The sequence below is a fragment of the Mesoplodon densirostris genome, chromosome 13 (genome assembly GCF_025265405.1).
Source record: "Mesoplodon densirostris isolate mMesDen1 chromosome 13, mMesDen1 primary haplotype, whole genome shotgun sequence".
Taxonomy (NCBI): Eukaryota; Metazoa; Chordata; class Mammalia; order Artiodactyla; family Ziphiidae; genus Mesoplodon; species Mesoplodon densirostris.
Genome location: NC_082673.1, coordinates 17,365,152 through 17,391,820, shown reverse-complemented (window position 1 = coordinate 17,391,820; position 26,669 = coordinate 17,365,152). Strand labels below are relative to the sequence as shown.

The 26,669-nt window shown below is 45.8% G+C and overlaps 1 protein-coding gene and 1 pseudogene across 1 annotated transcript; one reads left to right on the top strand and one right to left on the bottom strand.

Annotated features, from left to right (window-relative positions):
* SBSPON (somatomedin B and thrombospondin type 1 domain containing) lies at positions 1–26,669 on the top strand. Its single transcript, XM_060116450.1, has 5 exons — positions 1–220; positions 11,012–11,206; positions 19,578–19,668; positions 21,221–21,397; positions 26,552–26,669. The coding sequence occupies exons 1-5, from the start codon at positions 7–9 to the stop codon at positions 26,667–26,669; spliced, it is 795 nt and encodes a 264-aa protein (XP_059972433.1). The 5' UTR covers positions 1–6.
* LOC132500503 (heterogeneous nuclear ribonucleoprotein A1-like) lies at positions 24,939–26,131 on the bottom strand (annotated as a pseudogene).

Genomic DNA, 26,669 nt, shown 5'->3' with positions numbered 1-26,669 from the left:
CGTGCCATGAGGACCCTGTGGATGGCGCTGTGCGCGCTGGCGCGGCTGTGGCCCGGGGCCCTGGCCGGTTGCGCCGACGCGGGGCGCTGCTGCCCCGGCCGGGACCCCGCCTGCTTCGCCCACGGCTGGAGGCAGGACAGGGTCTACGGGACGTGCTTCTGCGACCAAGCCTGCCGCCTCGCCGGGGACTGCTGCTTCGACTACGCCAGGGCGTGCCCAGGTGGGTGGAGGGCCCGAGGGGGGGCAACCGGCCGTTCGCCCGCAGCGGAGGGGCACAGCGCCCCAAGCCAGGGACCGCAGCCCGGCAGCCAGGTGTCCCGGTGCCGTCTATCCCGGCCCACCCCGGACGCCTCCATCCAGGGTCCTCCAGCACCCACCTCTCTAGGTGCATCCCAGACTCTCCATCCTAGGGTCCCCAGCCCCCTCCATCTCGGGATCTCCCAGTCCTCTCCGTCTAGACCTACGGCTCCAAATGCCCCCATTCCCACCGGAGCCTGGGTGGAAGGGGCTGGAGCCCTGGTGTCTGGAAGGGCGCTGGCCACCTCGGCCGAATGAATCCCTCTGCTTGGGAGCTGCGGCTTGGTAGGGCCACCTCCCACCTGGAGAGATGGCGCTGACAGGTCCCAGAGGCACGCCTCTGTGCCCGTTCCGATGCGTGCAATCCGTTAACCCTGGAGAGGGGTGATGGGGGGTGGGGAACGTGTAATTATCCCACTTGGCGCCGAGGTCTTGTCCTGGGAGGGTACTTCCTTCTGGAGAACAAGTTCCTGGAGGACCACGGTTGTCCTCACCTGCACTCCAGCGTGTAGCGCAGCCCCTTCCTCCTAGGAGGTGTTCCATATATTCGTTGAATTCAGTTTTATCCATATAGCAAGATAAAGATTTTTATCTCAAAGTTCCTAGTATGTTTTAATCTTGCCGGATTTCCTTTAGGGTCCATCTTTTTCATCTTTAAATCTCCCACAATATCACAGCCCCTAGTATAGGCTCAACAAATGCTGATTTCATTAAATTAAAAGGTAAAGGAAGACGTGGTGAGTACAGTCCTGAAAAACAAGGCGTACCTGAGAAAAGCCAGCTCTGGAAAGAAAAGTAGCCCTGCGCCCTGATATCCCATCACCCCAAAAGCCACACATACAGTAGGGTTTGACCTCAAGGAGCCCAGCGTTGCGGGATCTTCAGCATCTTCCTGGTGACCTGCAGGGCTGTGTCATTCCCCGGGAAACCGGATGCCTGGTGGAGACTAGCACCCCTATTGCCTCTTTTCTGCCGCGAGAGGCCACCAGCCCACCGCAGGACGGTCACCCAGGCCTGCTGCTGAAAGAACACAGTTGAAAAGCATTAAGATTTTTTTTTTTTTTTTTTTTTGCGCTACACGGGCCTCTCACTGTTGTGGCCTCTCCCGTTGCGGAGCACAGGCTCCGGATGCGCAGGCTCAGCGGCCATGGCTCACGGGCCCAGCCGCTCCGCGGCATGTGGGATCTTCCCGGACCGGGGCACGAACCCGTGTCCCCTGCATCGGCAGGCGGACTCTCAACCACTGCGCCACCAGGGAAGTCCCAACATTAAGATTTTTAAAAATCTTGATTGAAAGCTAATGATTTACCTGAGAATATTGATCATTTTGATAAGCTTCTTTCCCTATTCTGCTCCAAGGCCAGGCTACTTTACTACTAAAGTAAGGTGAAGAGTCAGTTACTCAGGGGATGTAGTACCCTTGGGCCAGGCTACTTTACTACTAAAGTAAGGTGAAGAGTCAGTTACTCAGGGGATGTAGTACCCTTGGGCCAGGCGTCCGCTCTTCCCTCCCCACAGAATCCTCCCTAAACTCCTGTTCGCCTCAGTTACCTGGATCACCCAAACCTTTCCACCATGGCGGCCTCTCTCACTAACCTTTTCTCTCAAGGGATCTGCCTACATTTTAAAGGTAAATACAGAATTCCTGCAGTTCAGATAATGGGCCCCGGTCTGTGGTAAGCACAGCAATACAAAAACAATGAAGACACAATCTCTGCCCCCTGGAAGTTCAGAGCCGAGCAGGGAAACACACACAAAACCATTTGCAATATGCTCAGTGCCAAAATAATGGATCCGGGAAGCCAGAGAGGAAAAACTCAGAAGACCAGAGGAATTCAAGGAAGACTTCCCAGAGGAAGTAACGGGCAAGCCTGGTCTCAGAGAATGAGGGAGAAGCCTCTAGAAGGGGAAGGGGAGTTCTAAGAGGAAAGCATCTCATGGCCATTCAGTGTTCCCTGTGGGCGTCAGCGTTTTGTCGCTAGGCTAGGCCCTGAGGCTCACCTGGGGAACAAGACAGACAGTGAACGCTGCTAGACAGGCGAGTGTCAGGAGGAAAACCGGCTTTTTCGTGTGCCCTAACGCGCTATGAGGAGCTGCAGAATCCTCCAAGTCTCTATTTGGTCAAAAATAAAACCCTTATTTTCAGTCCAGAGATATTAAAACAAAGAGCCTATCATTTCGGACTGAGGATTTATTGGGGAAGTCATGGCAGAAGAGGGAAGACCTTACCATCCCGGGGGAACTCAGAAAGAAATCCCAGGACCTTTGTGGCTAGGAAGAGGCTGTGAGCTGTGGACAAAGAAGCCCAAGCCAGAGAAGGAAATGGTGGCTGCTAGAATTTTTAAAGGAGCATTTTCAGGAGCCTTAAATGCCCTTCCCCAGGGAGCTAACAGAGGCTTTTGCAGGCCTAGGCAGAAAGCAGACTGGGGATGGAAAAGGCTCCTCATTGGTAGATTCTCTGTGCCTGGTGTTTTGCGGGAAGGCAGTAAGAAAATAGAGACAATTGGAAGGTGGCCCACTTGGCGAGCCCAAGCCTGCTCTGGCCTCAGAGCTGAGGGCGAGAGTGCAGGGCAGGACAGAGCCGAGATGCTCGGTCTCCTCAGCCCTGGACCAGCATCACAACTGTGCTGACTTGGGGATCTGGGGAAAGGGGAGGTGGGCCTGCATTATGAACGTTTTCTAGCTGCAGGAACTGGGGCTTTCAGAGGGCTCTCCTGTCACAGCGTTACCACCGGTGGGCAGCAGAGTGAGATCTGAACCCATGCTGCCTGCTTTCAAGTTGCCATCCGCCCCGTCTGTTTGTGGCAACTCACAGCTGTAATTGATCATACCACATAAGGTGCAGCGGCGCAGACCCTCCAGTTACTCTATGTACATAGAGCCATCGGCCTCTTAGAATCCACTTCCTTCTTACCTAATGTTAGGTTAACTATTGATGCTGCCCGAAGCAGTTTTGACTGAAATGACATTAAACGTGCATGAAAAACGTAACTGTGTCAGTGGAACTCACTTCTAGCCCTTCTGATTTTTTCATCTTGAGAAACACATTATTTTTTGGTGTGGCTAAGAGATGACCGTACTGGAACTTTTTTTTTCCTAAATAGAAAGTTGTTGTTGTTTTTAAATTTTATTTATTTTTGGCTGCGCTGGGACTTCGTTGTGGTGCGCGGGCTTCTCATTGCCGGCAGCTTCTCTTGTTGCGGAGCACGGGCTCTAGGCACGCGGGCTTCAGTAGTTGTGGCACACGGGCTCAGTAGTTGTGGCTCGCAGGCTCTAGAGCACAGGCTCAGTAGTTGTGGCGCACAGGCTTAGTTGCTCCGCGGCATGTGGGATCTTCCCGGACCAGGGCTCGAACCTGTGTCCCCTGCACTGGCAGGTGGATTCTTAACCACTGCGCCGCCAGGCAAGTCTGAAAGTTATTTTTTTACTCAGTAAAAAATAAAAATAAGTTGAATCTGAAGAATTACTAAACTGCCCAAAAAAGTCAGTTCTGAAATTAATCATCTCAGAAAAATCTAATTATGTTGATGGTATGGGTTTCAACACCAATAACGTATCTTCATAACCACCCCCCACCCCCCCAGAGGATAAAGGATAGAGAATTCTCCACTGGCTGAGCCTGATCAGGGATGGGGAGAGGCTGAGGAGGGGACAGGTCTGAGTTACCCTGCCCTGAAAGAACTTCCTGGAAGGCTTGCTTATCAGGCTCATAACGCACAGTCTCTAACTCATCAGCTGGGTTCGTGAAGTCTGCATTCTAAGACCGTAGAAGCAGTAGGTTGCATTGGGTCTTGGATGAGCAACTTAAGGACAGAGTAATCATTAACTCAAGTGGAGCAGGACAAAAATTGAGTCGCCTCTATAGCCCAGTGTCTTCTCCTAGATTTATGGGGAATCCAAGAAACCAACTGGCCGCACTCTCCAGGTACCTCGCAGCTCTCAGTTTCCTTAGGTCTCACAACCCACCCAAGTATTCTTCATTTTGGTCTCCCTTTATGGACGAGGCAACCAGAGCACAGAAAGGTCAAACAGTGTGTCCAAAGTCACACAGCTAATAAGTGATGAAGTGAGACTTGAACCCAGGAGCTCTGGGTCCAGAGCCCACATGTTTAAACATTACGTTTTCACTGCCTCGGAGAAACTAGCCTTTATGAGAAGCTGTGGACTTTGCGGGTAGGCTCCATATAAATCCTGGTAAAGTGAGTGAGTCTTCTTTCTCCATCAACTGTATGCCCCTCAAGGGTGAAAACATGTGTCCCGCTCCTCTTTGCAGTCCCCTAAGAGCTATCGCAGTGTTGTTTACAAACATTCGTCCAAAAAAATATGACCACTGGTTTCCACCTGGAGGATGTTACCTGTGACTTCAGAGGGCAGTGCTATCTGAGGCATATCCACATGTCCTTTTTAAAAATAACATTTTCTGGGGCTTCCCTGGTGGCGCAGTGGTTGAGAGTCCGCCTGCCGATGCAGGGGATACGGGTTCGTGCCCCGGTCTGGGAAGATCCCACATGCCGCGGAGAGGCTGGGCCCGTGAGCCATGGCCGCTGGGCCTGCGCATCCGGAGCCTGTGCTCCGCAATGGGGGAGGCCACAACAGTGAGAGGCCCGCGTACAGCAAAAAAAAAAAAAAAAAAAAACATTTTCTGGGAATTCCCCGGCGGTCCAGTGGTTAGGACTCTGCACTTTCACTGCGGAGGGCGTGGGTTCAATCCCTGGTTGGAGAACTAAGATCCTGCAAGCCACCCAGTGCAGCCAAAAAAAAAAAAATTTCCTTCCTGATCACAAAATATATGTTTGTTGCAGAAAGTGTAGAAATGCACAAAAGAAGAAAAGAATTTACCTGGAAACTTCCTACCCAGAAAAAGCATCATTATCTTTTTGATTTTGATTCCCCTTTTTTCCCAGGCTTGCATGGGTCTAAAATTCTGTTTTTCTAAGGTGACAGTTCATGTCACTGTCTTGTTACCATTTCATAAACTTGTCCAGTTAATGTCTCAAAAGAAAAAAAAAAAAAAAAACCTACCAGGGGCCAGATAACAGAAGTTTCTGCAAGAGGAAACAAATACTTGATCATTTTATTGGTGCTTTTTGAGGGGTCCATAGGCACTTGGGCAATATTGATGCTCTCCTTCGTCTTTCAGAGAAGTTGTGACAGGGTTCCTGGGAAAGGGTACACATACATAAGGAGAGGGAAAAAGGCAGATGACATACAGTTAAAATTGTGTCACCCTGAGATGTGTGTGTGTGTGTGTGTGTGTGTGTGTATAAAGGGACGGTTTTATTTTTCCTCCGTAGATTGTTGAGAAACAGAAGTTACGCATCAATGCTACTGCTGCGGGTAAAGTGTGAAAAGAGTATTTCCTTAGGAATGATAAGGACTAGACCTGATTAGAATTTAACAATGCGAGGGAGAAAGCGCTTGATCGTGGGTGGCCTTCAACTTTTAGGTGGCAAAGAGCCAGGCAGGCAGGGCCAGATTACAAAGAGGAAGGCTTGAGTGTCTGTGATTAACCAAGGTGAGGCTACATGAAGATAAGCAAGGCCTTACATTAAGAAGAAATAATCCAGACTATACTTAGGAAATGAAGGAGCCTGGCTTTCAGCTCAGTTTGCTGCCGTGTTTGTTTGTGTGTGTGTGTGTGTGTGTGTGTGTGTGTATTTGGCATCACCAAGAAAGGCATTAGAAAACAAAAGTTTTTTTTTAATTACCCTTTGGTACCTACATACTGAGAATAGTGTGTCTAGTCCTGGTTGCCACCTCTCACCGGGCTGTGAATGGGTATGGGGAAAGCCCAGTGGTAATTCTGAGAGGGGAAACGTCTATAGAGAGATGTGTCCAAAGGCTTCAGGGAAGGGGGTCTACTGAAACAGTAAGTCCACCAGTGGAACCGATAAGATAAAAGGGGGTCTACTGAAACAGTAAGTCCACCAGTGGAACAGATAAGATAAAAGGGGGTCTACTGAAACAGTAAGTCCACCAGTGGAACAGATAAGATAAAAGGGGGTCTACCGAAACAGTAAGTCCACCAGTGGAACCGATAAGATAAACACAGATTTTTTTCCACCGTATTCTGAAATTCTCAGGTGAGGGAAATTGGACTCAAATAAAAGGAAATACCACTTCACACCACAGATGTTAATATTAAAAGAGCTTGTCACTTTCAAGAGGTGGTACTGGCAGGAGATATAAATGGATTAAGAAGGTCTTGACATGGGCTTCCCTGGTGGTGCAGTGGTTGAGAGTCCGCCTGCCGATGCAGGGGACACGGGTTCGTGCCCCGGTCCGGGAAGATCCTACATGCTGTGGAGCGGCTGGGCCCGTGAGCTATGGCCACTGAGCCTGTGCATCCGGAGCCTGTAAAAAAAGAAGTCCTTGACAGAGTGTGGCCGCCAGGAGAAGCTGGGCTCTACCTGACCTTAAGGCATGGAAAGCAATGTTCCTTCCAGTGGCCACCCTTTGGGGCCACCATCGCCAGGAGAGCCCAGACAGCTGTCGCCCAGTTTAGGAATGTCTTCTGTGTTTGGCTCTGGGAGTGTCTGACTTTGCCCCTGTCCTACTGGCTTTCCTTCCCACCCTAGAGCCTCTGTCAGTGCTTTGGCTTCTTACTTCCAGTCTGTTTGGATGTAGAATTTAATTTAGAAAGGAGGAGGAACTCACCCAATGCCATTTCATTCATTCATTCACTTACTGATTAGACAATGTTTACTGAGCACCTGCCATGTGCCAAGTGCTAGGCACGAAATAAAAAACTCAGCAATAAACAAAATAAATAAATATGTAATTTGAATTATGGAGATGTTAGAAGGCAAGGAGCACAGAGCTCTGAGAGGAAATAATTTTGTGGGGTGTGTGTGTGTTTGTGTGTGTCTAATGAGATGAGCTGGCCAGGAAAGGACTCCCTGAAAATAAAATAATTCAGCTGGACCTCAAGGATGAGCCGAACCCAGCCATGCCCAGTGTGGGAGGAACATTCCAGCAGAGGGAAAACACAGACAAAGGTCCCAGAGTGTGAAAGAGCCTGGGTGGGTGTGGCAGAGGGGTGAAGAGGCCAGAGTGGGTGGAGCCTGGGGCAGAGGGGGCACTGGGGGTGCCTCCGGGTGGGAGCAACGGGCAGGCACAGGCAGGTTACCCAGGACTATGTGGGCCATGCAGGGAGGTTGGATTTTATTCCAAATTCAATGGCAAAGCCATGGAAGGAGGTTAAAAAGTCATTAAAAAAGAAAAAAAAAAGATTAGTGGTACACCTTTTAAGGTAATTGTATTTGGATACGACTGGATATCCTTGTTAGGACATGGAAAAATGTACCCTACTCTTGTGTGCAGATTCGCTATTGAACTGTATAACTTACTTTTCTGCTCTTGGCTGTTCTCCTCGTGGCCATAGTGGGGACGTCTGATAAGCAGAAAGCTCCAGAGGAAGGGGTACTAGCTGGTACATCATGAAGGGCTTGATGATTCCTTGTGCTCCGGATCTATCCACTGTCTCACTGCCCAGTGAGCCCAGAGCCAGAGGTGCCCACTGGACCCAAAGTAGAAGCTTAGGAGTCTACTTCCTACCTCTGTTCTCTTCTATGTCTTCTTCTCTGTCTCTGTTCCCCATTCCCTTATTATATTTCCTGGGATCACCTCCCCAAATAAATTGCTTGCATTCAGATCCACGTCTCAGGGTCTGCTTCTGGGGAAACTCAACCTGAATGTTATGTTGAGTTGAAACAAAGGAGAAAAAAAGAGCTTGCCGCTCTTCCAGGCACCCATTAAATCTGGGCTTCTTCCCTAAAAGGGGTGGGAGGGTGTCATCAAATCCCAAGTATTAAGACACAGGGAAGCTGGGGCAAACGGAGTCAGGAGATCATTCTGCTCACTAGGTAGCAGTCTGCCAGCCCCCAGTGACAGCCAGGGAAACAAGAAGGATGAGAAAGTCAGATTTGAAGAAAGAATATTTTGATATGCTAAGTATAGATGTGAGTTAGGTAAGCTCTAGTGGGAAGGGAACAAGAGCACTAATGGAAGAGTTCAAAAGGAAATCTGTGTCATACGGCTGAGATATATGACTTGTGGTAATAAATCTGTCAGAAGTTTCTGTACTTCTCCCAAGCTCCATGACCAAAGATCACCTGTGACAAATTGCAATCCAAATAATCAAAAGTTCACAAGTTGGGCTTCCCTGGTGGTGCAGTGGTTGAGAGTCCGCCTGCCGAGGCAATGGACACGGGTTTGTGCCCCGGTCCGGGAGGATCCCACATGCCGCGGAGCGGCTGGGCCCGTGAGCCATGGCCGCTGAGCCTGCGCGTCCGGAGCCTGTGCTCCGCAACGGGAGAGGCCACAACAGTGAGAGGCCCGCGTACCGCAAACAAACAAAAAAAAGGTTCACAAGTTAATTAATAATAGAATTTTTTGTGCAGAATAGGAACAAATACTTCAGACTCATCTTCCAGCTCAAAATATTTTGTGGAACCCCTTTCCACTGGTGAAACTCTATGTGAACTTTTTTCACTTTCTCTGACAATAAAGTCCCCGAGATGTTATTGTTCAGGGCCCCAGAACTTTCTGATTCTCTTTATGAGGCTGTTAAAGTCATGAATTGGAAAGACAGGGCATAGTATTTTGCCAAGGACAAACCTTAACCCATAGGAACAGCAGTTGATTCAATGATTCTGTGATTTGAGGACTTTGCCTATTGGTCAAACCAAATAAAATAAACATTTATGAGACATGAGACACAAATATTGAAGAAATACTGAGAGACTAAATTCATCCCCCCATGTCAACTTTTACCATATGGATAGGTTGTAATCCAAGGCCATATTACTAAGTTCTGAGTTAAAGCCATAGCAAAGTTGTATTTTTTTAAAAAGTGCCCCCAGGACTTCCCTGGTAGTCCAGGGGTTAAGAATCAGCCCTACAATGCAGGGGATGCCACTAAGCCCACGCGCTGCAACTAAGACCTGATGCCGCCAAAAATAAATAAATAAATATTTAAATAAAAAAATAAAGTGCTCCCTACTTAGGCTATAACTTTTTTTTTTTTTTTTTGGCTGTGCCACACGGCCTGTGGAATCTTAGTTCCCCAACCAGGTATCAAACCCGTGCTCCCTGCAGTGGAAGCGTGGATCCTAACCATTGGACCACCAGGGAAGTCCCACAAAGTTGTATTTTATAGTGATGTCTAAATGTTTAATCTTTGAATGAAGTGTATTATTAAGTGTAGTTCAAGTCCAACCTATTAGGGCAGGACTAGCTAGACTCAGGGATGAAGAGATTCGGGGGAGAAAGAGTTATTAAAGGAATTAAGGACAGAAGGTGTCTTTCTCAACCAGCTCCTAATCTGGCAGCCTCTTTAAATGCCTTCTGGTTCTATGGGCCCATTAAATCAGGGGACTGTGAAAATAAAATGGGAAGGTCAACAAGAGATGAAGAGCAGGAAGTGACCTGTTATTGATTTTCCAAAGGATGTGTGCACGGCAGATACTGGGAACCAACTCTCATGTGGCTCGTTCTTGCTTCGTTAGGTAGGTGACATGTGATGCCTATGAGTGTTTAGATGATTAGTAAAAGCATGTTTTAAAGCAGTTTGAAATTTTTGGATTACTGACCGAGCTTTATGTTGTATGGGACCCTTTTCATGTCAGGTGTAGTTATGTGCTACCAAATGATACAGCTTCCAAATGCCATGAACCCTCAACTAGAGTTTGCTGAGAGGCAAAATGAGTTTTTTCAGGTACAAACTGTTGGAAGTCCAATCAGATTTCAAAGGAGTTCAGGTGTTTTCGTGGTGAAGACTCTGGAAACTTGAAAGTATGAGGGTGATTGGGAAAAGGGGGTCATATTTTGTGGGAAAGAAAGGTTTGGCATCCGGTTCAGGTTACATCTTCTGTCTCCTTGTCCTTTCCTTATATTCAATTTCAAGTCCTCAAGTAATTCAATTTAAAAACTCATTACAGTCCTTTTAAAAGACTCATTGGGATTTTACATGAAAAAGCTAGATGTGCAACCACATTGATTTTACAGCCTTGGACAGAGCATTTGAGAACCAAATTCTCACCCTGACTGTGCCTCTTCATGCCTGACCCTGGCTATTCTTACCCTCTGTGGGCCCTGGCTGCTGGTCTCTAAACTTCGCCTCTTCCAGTGTATGAGTCTCTGAGCCATGGAGGATGAGACTAGAGCACCCAGGAGAAACCTACTGGTTAGGGGTCCTTGGTGCGGCCTAAGTCATGTTTTATGGAGGCACATTTCCTGATAAGAACTGACCTGGGTAAGTGATGGGATGATTGGTGGGAGAAATACCTTTTCTTTTTTATAATTTTTTTTCCTTTTTGTTTTCTACAATGAATGTGTGTTACTGTTACCATAAAAATGTTCTGGCCAGAGGAGGATAAAGTTACAATCAAAGGAAAACAAGAGCGAAGACCTGATCTAAGCCCAGGGAGTAAGAGGAAGTACCCTGAAGGCATCAGTCTCTTTTGCTCAGGTGTGTCCTGGCTCAGACCCATCTTCATGATCCTGGAACATCCGCCTGCCTCTAACAGATACCCATTTATCAGTTCACCATCAGGGCAGGTGGCATCAATGTCAACTTGGGGTGTTTCCCCCTGATCCAGGGCCGGGTCCAGGCGCCGTGTACGCAGGCTGAACTTGACTGTGTGCGTTGGCGGGAACGGCCTGGCAGGCGCTGGGTTTGCTCAGGTGTGCGTCCCGTCGTGCTGTTTTTCAGCTCGCCCGTGCATCGTGGGGGAGTGGAGCCCCTGGAGCGGCTGTGCGGACCAGTGCAGGCCCACGGCCCGCGTGCGGAGGCGCGCGGTACGGCAGGAGCCCCGGAACGGCGGCGAGCCCTGCCCGGCCCTGGAGGAGAGAGCCGGCTGCTTGGAGTATGCGACGCACCAGGGCCAGGACTGCGGGCACGCCTTCGGTACTGCGCTTTCCCTGATCGCTGCCCCTGGGGTCTCTGGTGACTTTCCATCCCTTCGTCCCATAGAAGGCCATGTGCCAGGCCGGGAAATTTCCATGAGCTGCAGGGAATGGGATGGGCCAGTCTGCCCAGAGGAGATAGGAAGCTCAGGAAATACTTGATCAAGGCATTATACGTCCGTCAACTATGTAAAGGCCTCCTCCCACCGCCTCCCAGTTACAACCCGGCGGTGGCCCCTTTGCCGCTGTGCGTGTGCCCGGTGTAACGGACGCGCACCGTGGTTTCTGAGCAAACTCAGTCAAGCTGACCACAAAGGACTTTAGGTAGGATGAGAATATTTCACTCAGGCTAGGATGTGATTCCTAGTAAGGTTGACCCTGCTTCACCTTTCAAGGTCATTCCTGTTGAATCACGAATGCTTGCGTACATGTGAAAAGAGCAGAAAACATAGAAATTCCGAAAGGATGATAAAATGATTAAAACACCTGCCTCTCCTCTCAAGCCGACTGGATTGGAGCTGATGTGATCAGATCTATGATTTGGGGAGGTCGTTCTGGTTGTGGCCAAGGAGACCAGGAGTCGGCTTGATCGTGGGTCAGCAGCCACAGGAAACTCACACAGAAATAAACAAAAAGGCCAAAACAGGGGTGTTAATCGGGATTGAGTCTGATAGAGCGAAACACTGATTTCTCAGGGGAGCAAAGATCACATGTTTTTCATAGGGACCTGGAAAATTCCATGTCAGCGTGACCCTCACTAAGCCATTTTTGCCCTTTTTTCCTTCCACACACAAATATTTATTGAGAGTGTACTTGATGCCAGGCACTGGGCTGCATGCCAGTTACAACGGGGCGGGGGGAAAGTTGACATGGAGTCTGCTGTCAGGTAGATCACAGTCTAGTGGGAGGGGGAGATGATAAGCAGATAATCCTAGGAAACTAATCACAGAAAATTACAGCTTCAGTGTGGTGCCACAGGTACTGAACAAGGGAGAGGTGCAGGGAGCTGCAGGGAGCTGTGAGTGTGTGTCGTAAGCAGATTCCCCCTGGCCTTGGTGGAGGAGGGGATCCCCAGAGGCCAGGAGGGAAGCGACTTCCCTGAGGATGTGGAGATGAGGCTGAGAAATGCAGAGCTATCTAGGCAGAGAGACCAGTGTGGTGGACCAGACAGTCAGGTGTAGGGCGTTTGAGGGCTTTGGGGACGGATCTAGGAAAAACGCATGACCACGAGACTCAGGAACACACAACAGCCTTACAGGGTTGCGTGAGAGGGGATGTCCAGAGGCTATGATATGGCGACCCCCATACAGAAGGGGAAGAGAGGAATCTGCCAGGAGCTTGTGTGTCTAGGTGATGTTAGCCAAGCAGCATGGTTTGGAGTCTCTGGGTGAGAGGCCTTCAGAGGGCAGGTGCCATGACAGCTTGGGGTCTTATAACCATAAGGCTTTACCTTATCAATGGCCGGCAGGTGTTGGGTGTAATTTCACAGGGTATGCAAAACAGGCAGGACCTAAATGACTCAAAATCTGCTTGTGTGGCTATTTTAAAAACAAATTGGGGCTTCCCTGGTGGCGCAGTGGTTAAGAATCCGCCTGCCAATGCAGGAGACACGGGTTCGAGCCCTGGTCTGGGAAGATCTCACATGCCGCGGAGCAACTAAGCCCATGCGCCACAACTACTGAGCCTGTGCTCTAGAGCCCGCGAGCCACAACTATTGAGCCCGCGTGCCACAACTACTGAAGCCCGCACGCCTAAAGCCCGTGCTCCACAACAAGAGAAGCCACCGCAATGAGAAGCCCACGCACTGCAACCAAGAGTAGTCCCCGCTCGCCGCAACTAGGAAAAAAGCCCACACACAGCCACAAAGACACAGTGCAGCCAAAAATAAACAAATTAAATAAATTAATTTTAAAAAATTGGATGTATAAAACTTTGAGTTTGGTGCCAGTAGGTTTTGAGGCTAACAGGTCTCAGCCTGCTGTGAGAAAATAAAACACCTAGGGCCCATCTTTGGCTGATTTATATAACACGGGGGAGGCACAAGGCCCCTATGAGAAGCCGAAGGAAGGCCAGTGTGTGGGGAGCAGAGAGGGAGGCTTCTGGGCTGACACCCCCCTGGATGCAGGGCCTTGGGGTCCCTGTTTAGGATTCTGATCTTTCTCTTAAGAGCCGTGGAAAACCACTGGGGTGGTTTCTGCAGGTGCCAATGTGATCAGATCTGTGATTTGAAAAGATCTCTTGGGGAGTGGAGTGGGTAGTGTCAGGGCCAGGGCAGAGGCCCTTCATGGATACGGCAGTGGAGTTAAGCTCGCAGGGAAATAATTTAGGGCTCACAACAACGGTCACAGAACGAGCTCTCATTCAGCTCAGGCACTCTGCAGAAACACTACAGAAAGGCTGGGGGAGGAAGTCGCTGTGGGACATTATTGATTTTTTGGATGGCTGTCACAACCTATAGCAGATCTATCAGAAAAAGCAACTGCACCGTTCAGTTATAGGGATTGGCTGCTAGACCGTATTCCTGCAGCACATCTGAATCTTCACTGTGGCTCCAGGATGCCCAGACCCCTTTCCCTTCCCAGCCTTGGATCTCTTCAGAGCAGGATGATACAGGTCACAGGAAAGGGAACAGGAAGCATGAAAATGCATATCTTCTATTTATTTGTATTTTCTTCAGTTTCTTTCATCAGTGTCTTATAGTTTTCAAAGTAGTGGTCTTTCACCTCCTGGTTAAATTTATTCCTAGGTATTTTATTCTTTTCCATTCAAGTGTAAATGGGATTATTCTGTTAATTTCTCTTTCTCATAGTTTGTTCCTATGTGAAACTGAATTCTTTTATTAGTTCTAACAGTTTTTTGGTGGAGGCTTTAGGGTTCTCTCTATATAGTATCATGTCATTTGCAAATAGTAGCAGTTTATTTCTTCCTTTTCAATTTGGATGCCTTTTATTTCTTTTCTCTTACCTAATTGCTGTGGCTAGGACTTCCAATACTATGTTGAATAAAAGAGGCAAGAGTGCCCATCCTTGTCTTACTCCTCTCTTAGAAGAAAAGTTTTCAGCTTTTCACCATTGAGTATGTTAGCTGTGGGTCTGTCATATAAGGCCTGTATTATGTTGAGATACGTTCCTGCTATTCCCAGTTTGTTGACATCAACAACATAAATGGATGTTGAATTTTGTCACGTGCTTTTTCTGCAACTTTTGAGATGATCATATGATTTTTATCCTTCGTTTTGTAAATATATCACATTGATCGATTTGCAAATCAATGTAACCATCCTTGCATCCCTGGAATAAATCCCACTTGATTGTGGTGTATGATCCTTTTAACGTATAGTTGGATTCAGTTTGTTAATATTTTGTTGAGGATTTTTACATCTATGTTCATCAAGGGTATTGGACTGTAATTTTCTTTTTTTATTGTGTCCTTGTCTGGTTTTGATATCAGGGTAATGCAGGCTTCATAAAATTTGTTTGGAAGGTTTTCCTCCTCTTCAATTTTTTGGAAAAGTTTGAGAAGGTTATTAAATGTTTTTGAATGTTTTGTAGAATTCTCCAGTGAAGCTGTCTGGTCCTGGGCTTTTGTCTGTTGGGAGATTCTTTTATTACTGTTTCAATTTCCCTACTAGTAATCAGTCTATTCAGATTCTCTATTTCTTCGTGATTCAGTCTTGTATGTTTCTAGGCATTTATCCATCTCTTCAGGTTGTCCAATTTGTTGGTGTATAATTATTCATAATAGTCTCTTATGATCCTTTGTATTTCTGTGGCATTAGTTGTAACTTCTCCTTTTTCATTTCTGATTTTATTTATTTGAGTCCTTTTTTTTCCCTTGGTGAGTCTAGCTAAAGATTTGTCAATTTTGTTTATCTTTTCAAAGAACCTACTCTTAGTTTCATTGATATATTCTACAGTTTTTAGTCTCTATTTCATTTATTTTCACTCTGATCTTTATTATTTCAGGAAGAACTGAAATAATATTTTTAATCCTCATGAAACCAGGACTTGATAAACTGTGAAATTCCCAGCCTACCAAAATGGCAAAGGACACTAAAATGAAGAGATTCACTCACAGGAAAACATGTTCTAGAGCAACACACGCAGGGTGTGGTTGTATTACCTTTTGTCAATACCTCAGAAAGCTGGAGGTAACAAATTATCACAAACTTAGTGACTTAAACAACACAAATGTATTATCTTAGAGTTTTATAGTCAGAAGGCAGACAGGTCTCACTGGGCTCACATCAAGGTGTAGGTGGGGCTGAATTCCTTTCTGATGGCTCTGGGAGAGAATCAGTTTCTTTACATTTTCCATCATCCAGAAGCTTCCTTTTCCCATGGCCTCCTTCCTCCATCTTCACAGCCAGAAACATTGCATCTTTCTGTGCCTTTCTTCCATGGTAACATCTTCCTCTAACTCTTTGAAGGACCCTTGTGCTTACATTCAGCCCATCTGGATAATCCAGGATGATCTCCCTATTTTAAGGTCAACTGAGTAACAACTTGAATTCCTCTTTGCCTTGTAACATAACATATACACAGCTTCTGGGGATTAGGACATGGATGTCTTGGGGAGGGGCCACTATTCTGCCTGTCATGGAGGTAGGGCAGTGTCATCATTCTTGGTTTACACATGAAGACATTGGAGCTCAGCGAGATGACAGCATTTGTAAAGGGACCAGAATTTAAACCTGAATCTCATGGCTCTAAATCCTGTGGGTTTTCCCCCCCTTTGATAGTTTTGCTGTTAAGTGTTATCATTAGTTATTATTATTATTATATTACAAATTAATATTGATATTGTAAATTCATTAATGTTCATATATTAGTAGTATTATTATATTTTAAAATCACAGTTACAGAATCTGGTAACTAAGTAGAACTATAAAGGCCATGCAAGGCCAGTGAATGAAACATGATCACTGAGACACTCTTATTAATGATCAAGTAGCCATTGCATTCCTTCTGTTTCATTTAACATGCATCATGAGTCTATTTCTATCATAAAAACAAATGCAAAAACCCGTATTATATATTTGTTGCCCATACTGACAATTGTTTGTATGCGTTTTCCTCTTGCGAGATTGCTGTGCATGTCATGAACCGTATACTTCCAGGCTGGTGTTATTTGTCAAATTTTCATTCTGTCGTCTTCTACACCATATCTACAGACTGGTGGTTCTAAGCCTGCTTTTGTGGCACCCCATTGTGTCAGAGGGCTTTATGAAATTCTCAAAGCAAATTTAATTTACTTTCATGTTCAAAGTAAGTATGTGCAGTGCCACGCTTTTAGAAGTGGAAGTTGTTGTAAAAGCGAACAGTGGTAGGTTGATGGGATGCCAGAAAAGCTGGCAGATAGTCTGTTAACAAAGAATCTATTACATTGAATATTGTTGCCAGGAAGGGGAAAGGAGGGGTAGCTGGCGTTTATTGAGAGCCTTTGTCCTGGGGCACCGGTTACGTGCTTCCACACAGAGGCAAAAGCGGGGCTGGAGGCAAAGATCAGTTCTAAATTACTTACTGCTCTTAAGTAATGAAAAATTGAATTTCTGGGGGATGTTGAAAAGCGGTGCTGGTTCAGAGCTCGCCAGGAGATCTGGATTGTTTACTTTAGACTCTTGCCAGAGGGAAGGACGCCCCTCTCAATAGAATGTGCCACCAAACCAAGCCCGGGCTGGAGGAGGCAGGAAACGGAGGAGACAAGGTCCAGGGTGACTGGCTTGCTTCTATGATGGGTCATAAGCACAGAGGCTTGACACTGGGCATGGATAGTAAGTCTTAAAGAAGCTAGTGTCTATACTGGGGCTCCTGCTTGGTCATTTACTATTTATTTTCACTTCACTTAACCTTGAGTAGCCTCAGTCTTCTGTTGAGAAAACCTGCTCAGAACACCTCTTGACAAAGCTTTGGTGAAGATCCATAACATACGACGTGAAAGCACTTTGTAAACGAGCAGGCTACACACAGCAGGCTACACACGTACAAGGTGCCGTGCTGCTCCAGGCGTTCATCTGCGCCCACCATAAGCCCTCCCCCACCTGGACCGCACTTCCCGCCCCTCCCCCATGCCTGAGGGAAATCCGAGGGTCGGGGCTACCATCTCCCTCTCTCCTCTCTCAAATCTCACTTCGCATTAAGGTCAGTGATCAGGCACAGAAAGGGAAAACACAGCCGAATTTAAGCAATTCATCGGTAATATGCTGCAATATTGAAACTTAAAAGAGTGAAACTTTGTCATCTGCATTGCAATAGAGGCAGCCTGCCGCATTTAGACATGAGCCTTGAATACGTTTCTTAACCTCTCTGGACCACAGTTTCCTCATCTGTGAAATGGGGAAATAATAGGGTCTATCTCAGATCGGGGTTATGAGAATTAAATGAGTTAACACATGAAAAACACTTAGCATTATGCCTGGAAACTTAGAAGTGCATCACTGTTAGCTTTTATTTTTATTATCTTAGAACTTCTTCAGATTTTGTATCAGAAACTATAGTCATACACTTGCCCTCTACTTCCTAACCAAGTTTCCCACCCAGCCCCCAAGCTACACATTAAGTGCATTGCCTTTGAACTTTTGTAATAATACCTGCAGTACAAATTAGGAGCTCAGATAAATGTTCCGCGCTAAAGAAACACATCCTGAAAATGTTATAGTTTGACTGACATAATGCTACGTGGATGTCGCAGTAAACGCATTCTTCACTTAGTGAATAAGCCTATAAATGCGTCAGAAGAACAGAAATGAAATCAATACATGAGAAAATGAAAAGCGTTTCTCTGTTTGTGTTTCTGATAATTAGGTCTAAGAGAAACAGAGAAGAATCCTAACGTACATGCATTCACTTGTCCTTTTTGATTCCGTCCGCGGATTTTGGAAGTTCAAAAGCTACAGTCACATTTAGAAAGAATGACATGTTCTCTTTGGAAAACAAACATGTTAGCACAGCGAGGAAGAGCCACTCGGTTGGGAGTCTATAGTTTACACTAGATGTGGGTAGCGTTCCGACTCTAGAGATTAGGTGCTCAGACACACGGGACAAAAGCGGTGCCTGCGACGCTTAGGATCAAGTGGCTACGCTTGTCTTATATTCCCATGCCATAGAAAAATGACTCCTCATTCAGAAAATCTAAAGAAGAATTAAGGCTGCCATCTTGTGGCAGGAAGGAGCTTAGCAAGATGAACATGCAGGCTTGAAGCCTCTCGTTTGCTGCTGGTACCCGCAACGCCATTGTGCCCTTGTTTATGATGGGCATCGCAGAAGTCAACCTGAGCTGGTATCTCCCCTTCCTGGGATGGTCCAGTTTCTGAAAGGAGAGCTAAGGATGGTTGAGCCATCTCAGCTGCAAGGCTCAGTACAGCAACAGAAGACCTCAGGGAAGTAGGACCCGTGAACCTTGGTGGCAATTTCATTCATTCATTCATTCATTCATTCCTTCATCGACCCATTCATTCCTCGCACACATATTTATTGAGCATGTAAATGTGTGAGGGCTCCCGTGACGAACAAGGCAAAACCCTGCCTTTCTTGAATTGACAGCAGGGTGGAATCAAGAGGTTATCTCCAGGTGCTACACAGACCAACAGATGTCCCCCCAGACTTAGAGATGAAATAGGAGGTAGACAAACAAAATAAGAGAGCAGAGGTGGGAGGGAAGGATTTCTGGCTGTTTTCTTTTCTCCCACCCAGAGTGTCAGAGGTGGGAGTGGGGAGAGGGGAAAGGAGAGATGCTTTAGGACCTTTCTTCTCTGAGTTTGGTGTGGAGAGAGTGCTATGCTGGCCGGCACCTGGTGGTCACACCCTGGGTTCTATGGTTGATGGTGAAACTTCCAGGCTGTGGTTATCAGAACACCTGGGAACACTGACCCTTTCCTCCTTTTGTTTTTTCCCTTTCTCATTTCCTCTCTGGTTGTCTTTTTTTTTTTTCTCCTTTTACCCCCTTTTCTCTCTCCTTTTCCTTTATTCTTTCTCTTTCCCTTTTCTTCTCTGTGTCTCTTCTTTCCATTAAAAAAAATCCTCTCCCTTTCTCTAGTACCTTACTTTTTTCCTTGGTTCCCCCAACACTGCCCATCTTTTTATGATTCCCTCTGGGCTGTGCTTCCTGGCCCCTCTCCTGCCTTTCCACGTGGTGTTATCACTGCAGACAAGCATGCTTATCAAAAGCCTGCTGTTCCCTGCCCTACCCAACTACACTGCACAAAGCTTTATGGAATTCATTTCTGGGGACTCTGATTTCACCTCCTTGCACTCCTTGATGGTGTCCCATAGATTTAGGGATGGAAGGCTTTAGACGGGTTTGAAACCAAATTTGGGAGATGTCGCTCTGGGTACTTCAGGCTTCACGTGTTCAAGGTCATTCTCCTTTTCCAGTCCCTGCCTTTATAACCACCTCTGCATTCAACAAGGAGCGAACAAGACAAGCGGCCTCCCCACAGTGGTCCACAGACACAGAGGATGCTGGGTAACTTGCTGGTTTTTTTTTTACTTATGTTTTTCCGGTTGGTCGGTCAAGTCAGCCCACAAAGGTAACTTGCTACATGGGTTTTCTTCTGTTATTTGTTCATTGACAAATGTGACTCTTTATCACAGAACTGGGAAGTACTTGTCCCTGCCCTGTTTTATGTTTAAAAAAGATTTGTTTCTGGGGTCTGATCCCTAAGAAGAAACATGCTGCATAAAAATGAGATGATACTATTTTGTCAGTCCCACTAAGGATGCTTATCTTATAGTCCTTAGGGGACTGTGGACTCCAGCACCGCCTCCATCTGGTGAATTTGAACGTGGCCTCCACCTGAGCTCTGAGGACTTTATCATAAAGACCTAATGGCTCAGGCTGGGAGGAACCTCTGACCTCATTAGAAATCCACCCTTCTGAGGTCAGAATAGAGATGCCAGACACACTGCATGTTCTAACCCCCACACTACCTCTCACTGCTCCTTAGTTTTTCCTTCTTGTAAAATGAGAATATTAATCCCTACCCCGTGGGTTGCTATGAGAATTTAATGAGAAAATATCATTGAAAAGATGTCAGGGTTAAGCTGTCTGAAATTGACTGAAGCTACATCAATAGAATTTCCTACCTTAATACCTTAAGGTATCTAATAAATAATACTTACCGTCATTAAAGATCTTCTTTGAAGCAGATTCTCCAGACACTTTCCATCTAACTTTTTACAGCTCATAATTGTATGGATTAAAAAAAAAAAACTAGCCCATTTTAGCATAGTTAGGACCTAAAATGTCACATTGCTTTGTTTCCCTGAAGAATTGCAAAACTGTGTTGCTTTTAAGTACAAGACTCTAAAATATTCATCCATGTCTGGATGCGCCCCCAGAGCCTTCAGAGTCTAGTCACATAATAGAGTGTTTCCCGCAGCTCAGTATAAGGTGACACTAGTCTGTTACAAAAAAACATGTCTCAGCTTCCCATGTCCTTTTATCTGTGATGCCCAGTGTAACTTTGATGCTTGACTTCAAGTCAAAACTCATCTCATTAGCCCAGATCATGCAGGTGAGCCAGGTGGAGAGAACAGGGAAGGCCCCAGGAATGTTTGTGGGGCAGAAAAACACAAGTGCTGGCCTGGAAATCCAGGACTAGCCCTCCTGGGGCTCACATGTTCTCAGGCTCAAGCAAGGTCTTGTTCACTTTCTGTAATTCATTAAAATCTCAGCAAAGTTATCAAGGGCAATTTTCCTGCTGAAATGTGCTTTTAGACACAATTTCGTGGTCAGACTAGACAGAATACGAAACAAGTTTCTGCAAATTCGTGTTGACCAGATAATTCAACCATGGACTGAAAAACAGCAAAAACATTCAGTTGTCAGTCAGACATCATAGTTCAGCGAATGAGAAACTTGACAAGGCATTCTGTGACCTGTGACCATGCAACGCCCTACCTTCTCCGGGCTGTCTCATGTCCTCGGGGGGTTCCAGCCTTCCTAAGCCTTTCTCCAGCGTTAGGCCATTTCTAATTAACAGCAAGTGAAATTGCTCCTTTTTATTTTGCTCTAGATACTGTATGGAGTTCAAGACAGAGTCATTGACTCACCACTGCGCCATGGAAAACCGGCCCCTGACCCGATGGATGCAGTATCTCCGAGAGGGCTACACGGTGTGTGTGGATTGTCAGCCTCCAGCTATGAACTCTGCGAGCCTTCGATGTTCTGGAGACGGCCTGGACTCTGACGGGTAAGGGAGGGAAACTGGTTGGAGGATTTTTCTTGGTGCTCATTTGGGGAGGTCTGTCCTCTCCATGTTCTGAACAGCAGACCAGGATGTAGCAGATCAAGGCATGATTTGGGGAATCAAAACAGTAAGGAGAACATTCCATCTGGCAATTCCAGAGTCCAGGACCCAGTTCATACTCTGGGACTTAGAGGCTCTGTATCAGAGATGCGTGAGTGAATTTGGGTATTGGGGTTCAGGCCAAGCTCACAAGTGACTACCGAAGACCTGCACAGTAGCAGCCATAGACACTATGTAAACCGATGAGCTTGTCTTTGCTCTAATAATACTGTATTAATGGACACTAAAATTTCAATTTTATATAATTTTCATGTATCATGAAATATCCTTTTGATTTTCTTTCACTCTTTAAAAACATAAAAATCATTCTTCGCTATTACTATTTTTTTCATTGAGGTATAGTTGATTTACAATATTATATTAGTTTCAGGTATACAACATAGTGATTCAAAATTTTTACAGATTATACTCCATTTATAGTTATTATAAAATATTGACTATATTCCCTGTGCTGAACAATATATCCCTGTGGCTTATTTATTTATTTTGCACACAGTAGTTTGTACCTCTTAATCCCCTCCCCCTAGTTGCCCCTCCCCCCATCCCTCTCCCCACCTGGTAACCACTAGTTTGTTCTCTATATCTGTGAGTCTGTTTCTTTTTTGTTATATTCACTAGTTTGTTGTATTTTCTTAGGTTCCACATGTAAGTGATAACATACAGTATTTGTCTTCTTAGGTTCCACATATAAGTGATAACATACAGTATTTGTCTTTCTCTGTCTGATTTACCTCACTAAGCATAATACCCTCCAGGTCCACCCACGTTATTGTAAATGGCAGAATTTCATTCTTTCTATGTCTGAGTGGTAGTATATATACCACATATCCATTTCAACCATTGATAAACACTTAGGTTGCTTCCCTGTCTTGGCTATTGTACATAATGCTGCTATGAACATTGGGGTGCGTGTATCTTTTCAAATTAGTGTTTTCGTTTTGTTTGGATATATACCCAGGGGTGGAATGGCTGGATCATAAGTAAACATCATTCTTAACTCATAGACTACACAAGGGGGTGGGCTGGATTTGGCCCATGGGTCACAGTCTGCTGAACCCTGCCCAGGTGATTCATACCCACAGCAAAATTTCAGAATCACTGCTCAGTGGGGTAGTCATAAAATCATGACTGAGATAGTGGCCATGTGCCCAGCTCTGCAGGGTCAGAAACGCTTTTGATGTTCGGAGCCCCCAGTTCCCAGTGTGGGGGGCAGGGGGTTCTCCTTGCACAACACGAAGCAATTCGTGGGACACCAGCTGGGCATCCAACAGTTTAGCTCAGTTCTGACACTATCTACCTGGAGATGGCAACAGATTCCACAAGGTGAAGGGCTCAGTCCTACAAGACCGTTCCCCTCCGCACCCCCCTTCAAATCCCATTCTCAAGCTCAGGCTGTTACCTGTGCTTCTGACCAACTGGCTATAAATCGGAGATTCCCATGACCTCCTCTTCAGGTCTGATTAATTTGTTAGAGCGGCTCACAGAACTCAGAGATACATTTACTTACTAGATGACCAGTTTACTGTAAAAGGATATAACTCAGGAACAGCCAGATGGGAGAGATGCACAGGGTGTGGGAAGGGGTGTCATTCTCCCCACATCTCCACGTGCTCACCAGCCTAGAAGCCCTCTGAACCCTGTCCTTTTGGCTTTTACGGGGGCCTCATTATGTAGAGGTTTGCAGGAGAGGAGAGCCAGAGAAGTGACAGAGAAGCTCCAGGCTCCAACAGATTTGTGAACTCAGCCAAGCACAATGGTGGCAGGGCCAATTGATTAAATTATTGGCTATTGATTGATTCAACCTCCAGCCCCTCTCTCCTCCCTAGAGATTGGGGATGGGAGGTGGGACTGAAAGTTCCAACCCTCTAACCACCTGGTTAGTTCTCCTGGCAACCAACTCTCAACTTCAGGTGCTTCCAAAAATCACCTCATAAACAAGACATTTGCATCACTCTCAACATTTAGGAAATTCCAACGGCTTTAGGAGCTGTCAGCCAGGAACGGTGGACAAAGACCAAATGTACATGAAAAATATATTTTGGTCATTTGAATGACCAAATATATATTTCTTGTAAATCATCATATCACAGAAATCTACAGAAATCTATAGATTGTCCAAAAGAATTGACCCTTGAAAACATTTTACCACCCTAAAAATCCATGCCAGTCCTGTACTTATCTACTAGTTAAATCCGATAACACTATTCATAACCAAAAGAAGGGTAGAATTTGTGATGGGCATGGGTTATGGTTTTAAATATGTCAGACAGAACTGTGAAAAATACAGATTTGAAAGAAAAATATGGACCTTCCCAGTTAATCATTATTCCCATAGTATATTTTAATATTTAATAACTTGAATTTATGTTTATTTGTCTCCTGTGCCCAACAGCCTCTGTACTGAGTACACATATGAACAGTAAAGTGGGTAAGGAATTCACATGAAATAGAAACTTAATATTTAGACTTAATATTTTCCTGACTACCTCATCCATATTTTAACTTTAAATGAATATTATAATTTAATTTGTATCTGTAAAGCACCTTCAACCCAGGCTGAAATTCCAGTGACTTTAAAAATAATAATTTCAATAATATGGCTTTTTTCTTTTCACTGCTCCCATTTTTCATTATGGAATCAAAGAGCTGGAAAGGATTTCAAGGGAGAGTTTGGTTCAGACCCCTCTAATTTATTTTTTTTTAAGAGGGTATTAAATCGTTTATTGATGACACATGATAATGCATGATACACTAGCTACATTCCCATCTATAACTTTATCTGGTACCATAATTCAATTTAGATATATTGCACAGGATGTGCCAACAATCATATTAATAACCAAAAAACTCCATGACTTTGCTTGGGTGATCCTTTTGACGGTGAACTCCAGGTCACAACACAGTAACTGTACGTTCAACTACACCAAGGTCTCGGAAGACAATAGCTTCTCCACCAAAGGAGGTTGCAAATAAATTTTGAACGGAACCTGGCATCACCCTGAAGGCATTCTAACTTCGCACTGTTGGGGTAGTGTACCAAAATGGCTTCAGAGTAGATTAACTTTACACAGCACATTTTAAAAAAAAGACACATTTATTCAAGCGTCGTGATTAGACTATTACATTTAGCAATCAACAGCATGAGTGCAAAAAAGAAAAAAAAAACTACATTAAAACTCTTTGTTGGTATGCTTTACACTTTCCACAGAACAGAAACTAAAATAACCTGTTATACAATTAGTCACAAATACAGTCCTCGAGTTTTGCCCATACACATGAGTACTGTCTAAAACATGTCTTCTCTGTAGCAGCTAGGCCCTGCCACCACTGTGCTTGGCTGAGTTCACAAATCTGTTGGAGCCTGGAGCTTCCCTGTCACTTCTCTGGTTCTCCTCTCCTGCAAAGCTCTGTTTCCTGGTAGTCATCAAAACCTCCTGCCACTGCCATAGCTCCTGCTGCTGCTGCTGGAACCGCCATAGCCACCTTGGTTTCACGGTTCGGCAAAGTATAGACCTCCACCACCATAGGGGAGAACTTGTGCCTCCAAAGTTTCCTCCTTTCATGGGTCCAAAATTTGAAGACTGATTGTTGTAACTGCCAAAATCATTGTAGCTTCCACCACCTCCAAAATGGCTTCCATCGTTACCAAACCCATTATAGCCATTTCCACGGCCACCATATCCCCCGCCACCGCGGCCGCCACCAAAGGCACCTGGGCCACTGATGTTTCCTCCATGACCAAAGCTGTCATTCCCACCAAAACCCCCTCCAAGACCACCACCAAAGTTTCCAGAACCACTTCGACCTCTTTGGCTGGATGAGGCGCCAGCCATCTCTCGCTTAGATAGGGCTTTCCTTACTTCACAGTGTGGCCATTCACAGGGTGGTATTTCTGAAAGACAGTCTTGTCTACGGAGTCATGGTCGTCAAAGGTTATGAAAGCAAAGCCTCTCTTTTTGCCACTGCCTCTGTCAGTTGTGATTTCAATCACTTCAATTTTCCCATACTGTTCAAAACAATCTCTTAGGTGATGTTCTTCAGTGTCTTCCTTAATGCCACCAACAAAACTCTTTTTCACAGTGAAGTGGGCACCAGGTCTTTGAGAATCTTCTCTTTTTTCTAATTTTTTTTTTTTTTTTGCGGTATGTGGTCCTCTCACTGTTGTGGCCTCTCCCGTTGCGGAGCACAGGCTCCGGACGCGCAGGCCCAGCGGCCATGGCTCACGGGCCCAGCCGCTCTGCGGCATGTGGGATCTTCCCGGACCGGGGCACGAACCCGTGTCCCCTGCATCGGCAGGCGGACTCTCAACTACTGCGCCACCAGGGAAGCCCAAGAATCTTCTCTTGAGACGGCCCTCTTTGGTTCCACCACTCTGCCATCCACCTCGTGTGGCCTTGCCTTCACGGCTGCACCCACCTCCTTCACAGTGGCATACGTGACAACCCCAAAGCCTCTGGAGCACCTGGTGTTTGGATCCCTCACTACCACACAACCTGTGAGCCCCTCCCATTGCTCACAATGGCTCCTCAGACACTCATAGGTTATTTCAAAGCTCAAACCTCCAATGAAGAGCTTCCGCAGCTGTTCGGGCTCTTTGGGTGACTCTGATACAGACATGACAGCAATGGGAGGGGCAGATGTCAACGATGCTTACTCGACGGCGTCCACAGGCAGAAAGGCCAGACCCCTCTAACTTAAATGTACACAAAGCAGAAAGCCATTTCCCCTTACGTAGCGCTTCATATACTCAGAGCAAGCGAGAGACGCGAATGCAGTAACCTCAAACTACAATCTCAGCAGGGGGTGTTCTCAGATAGGGATTAATTGGTAACTTGTTGTGACAGAGCCTGAAGAAGGGAAACTCAGTTTTGTGATCATTTTTCTTTAAATTTCAATTTGTAATACACTTCAAAACTCAAGGTGTGATCATTTTCTAAAAAACCCCAAAAAACAACAAACCTCAATTTATAATTCTGTAAATTAAAATTTTCTTTGGTATGCTTTAGCATAACTCACATTTTCAAAATATCATTTCAGAAATCAGACCCTCCATTGGCAAGCAATTGGCAATCCTCGATGTCAAGGAACTTGGAAAAAAGTTCGGCGAGTAGAACAGTGTTCCTGTCCAGCTGTTCACAGTTTTATTTTTATATAG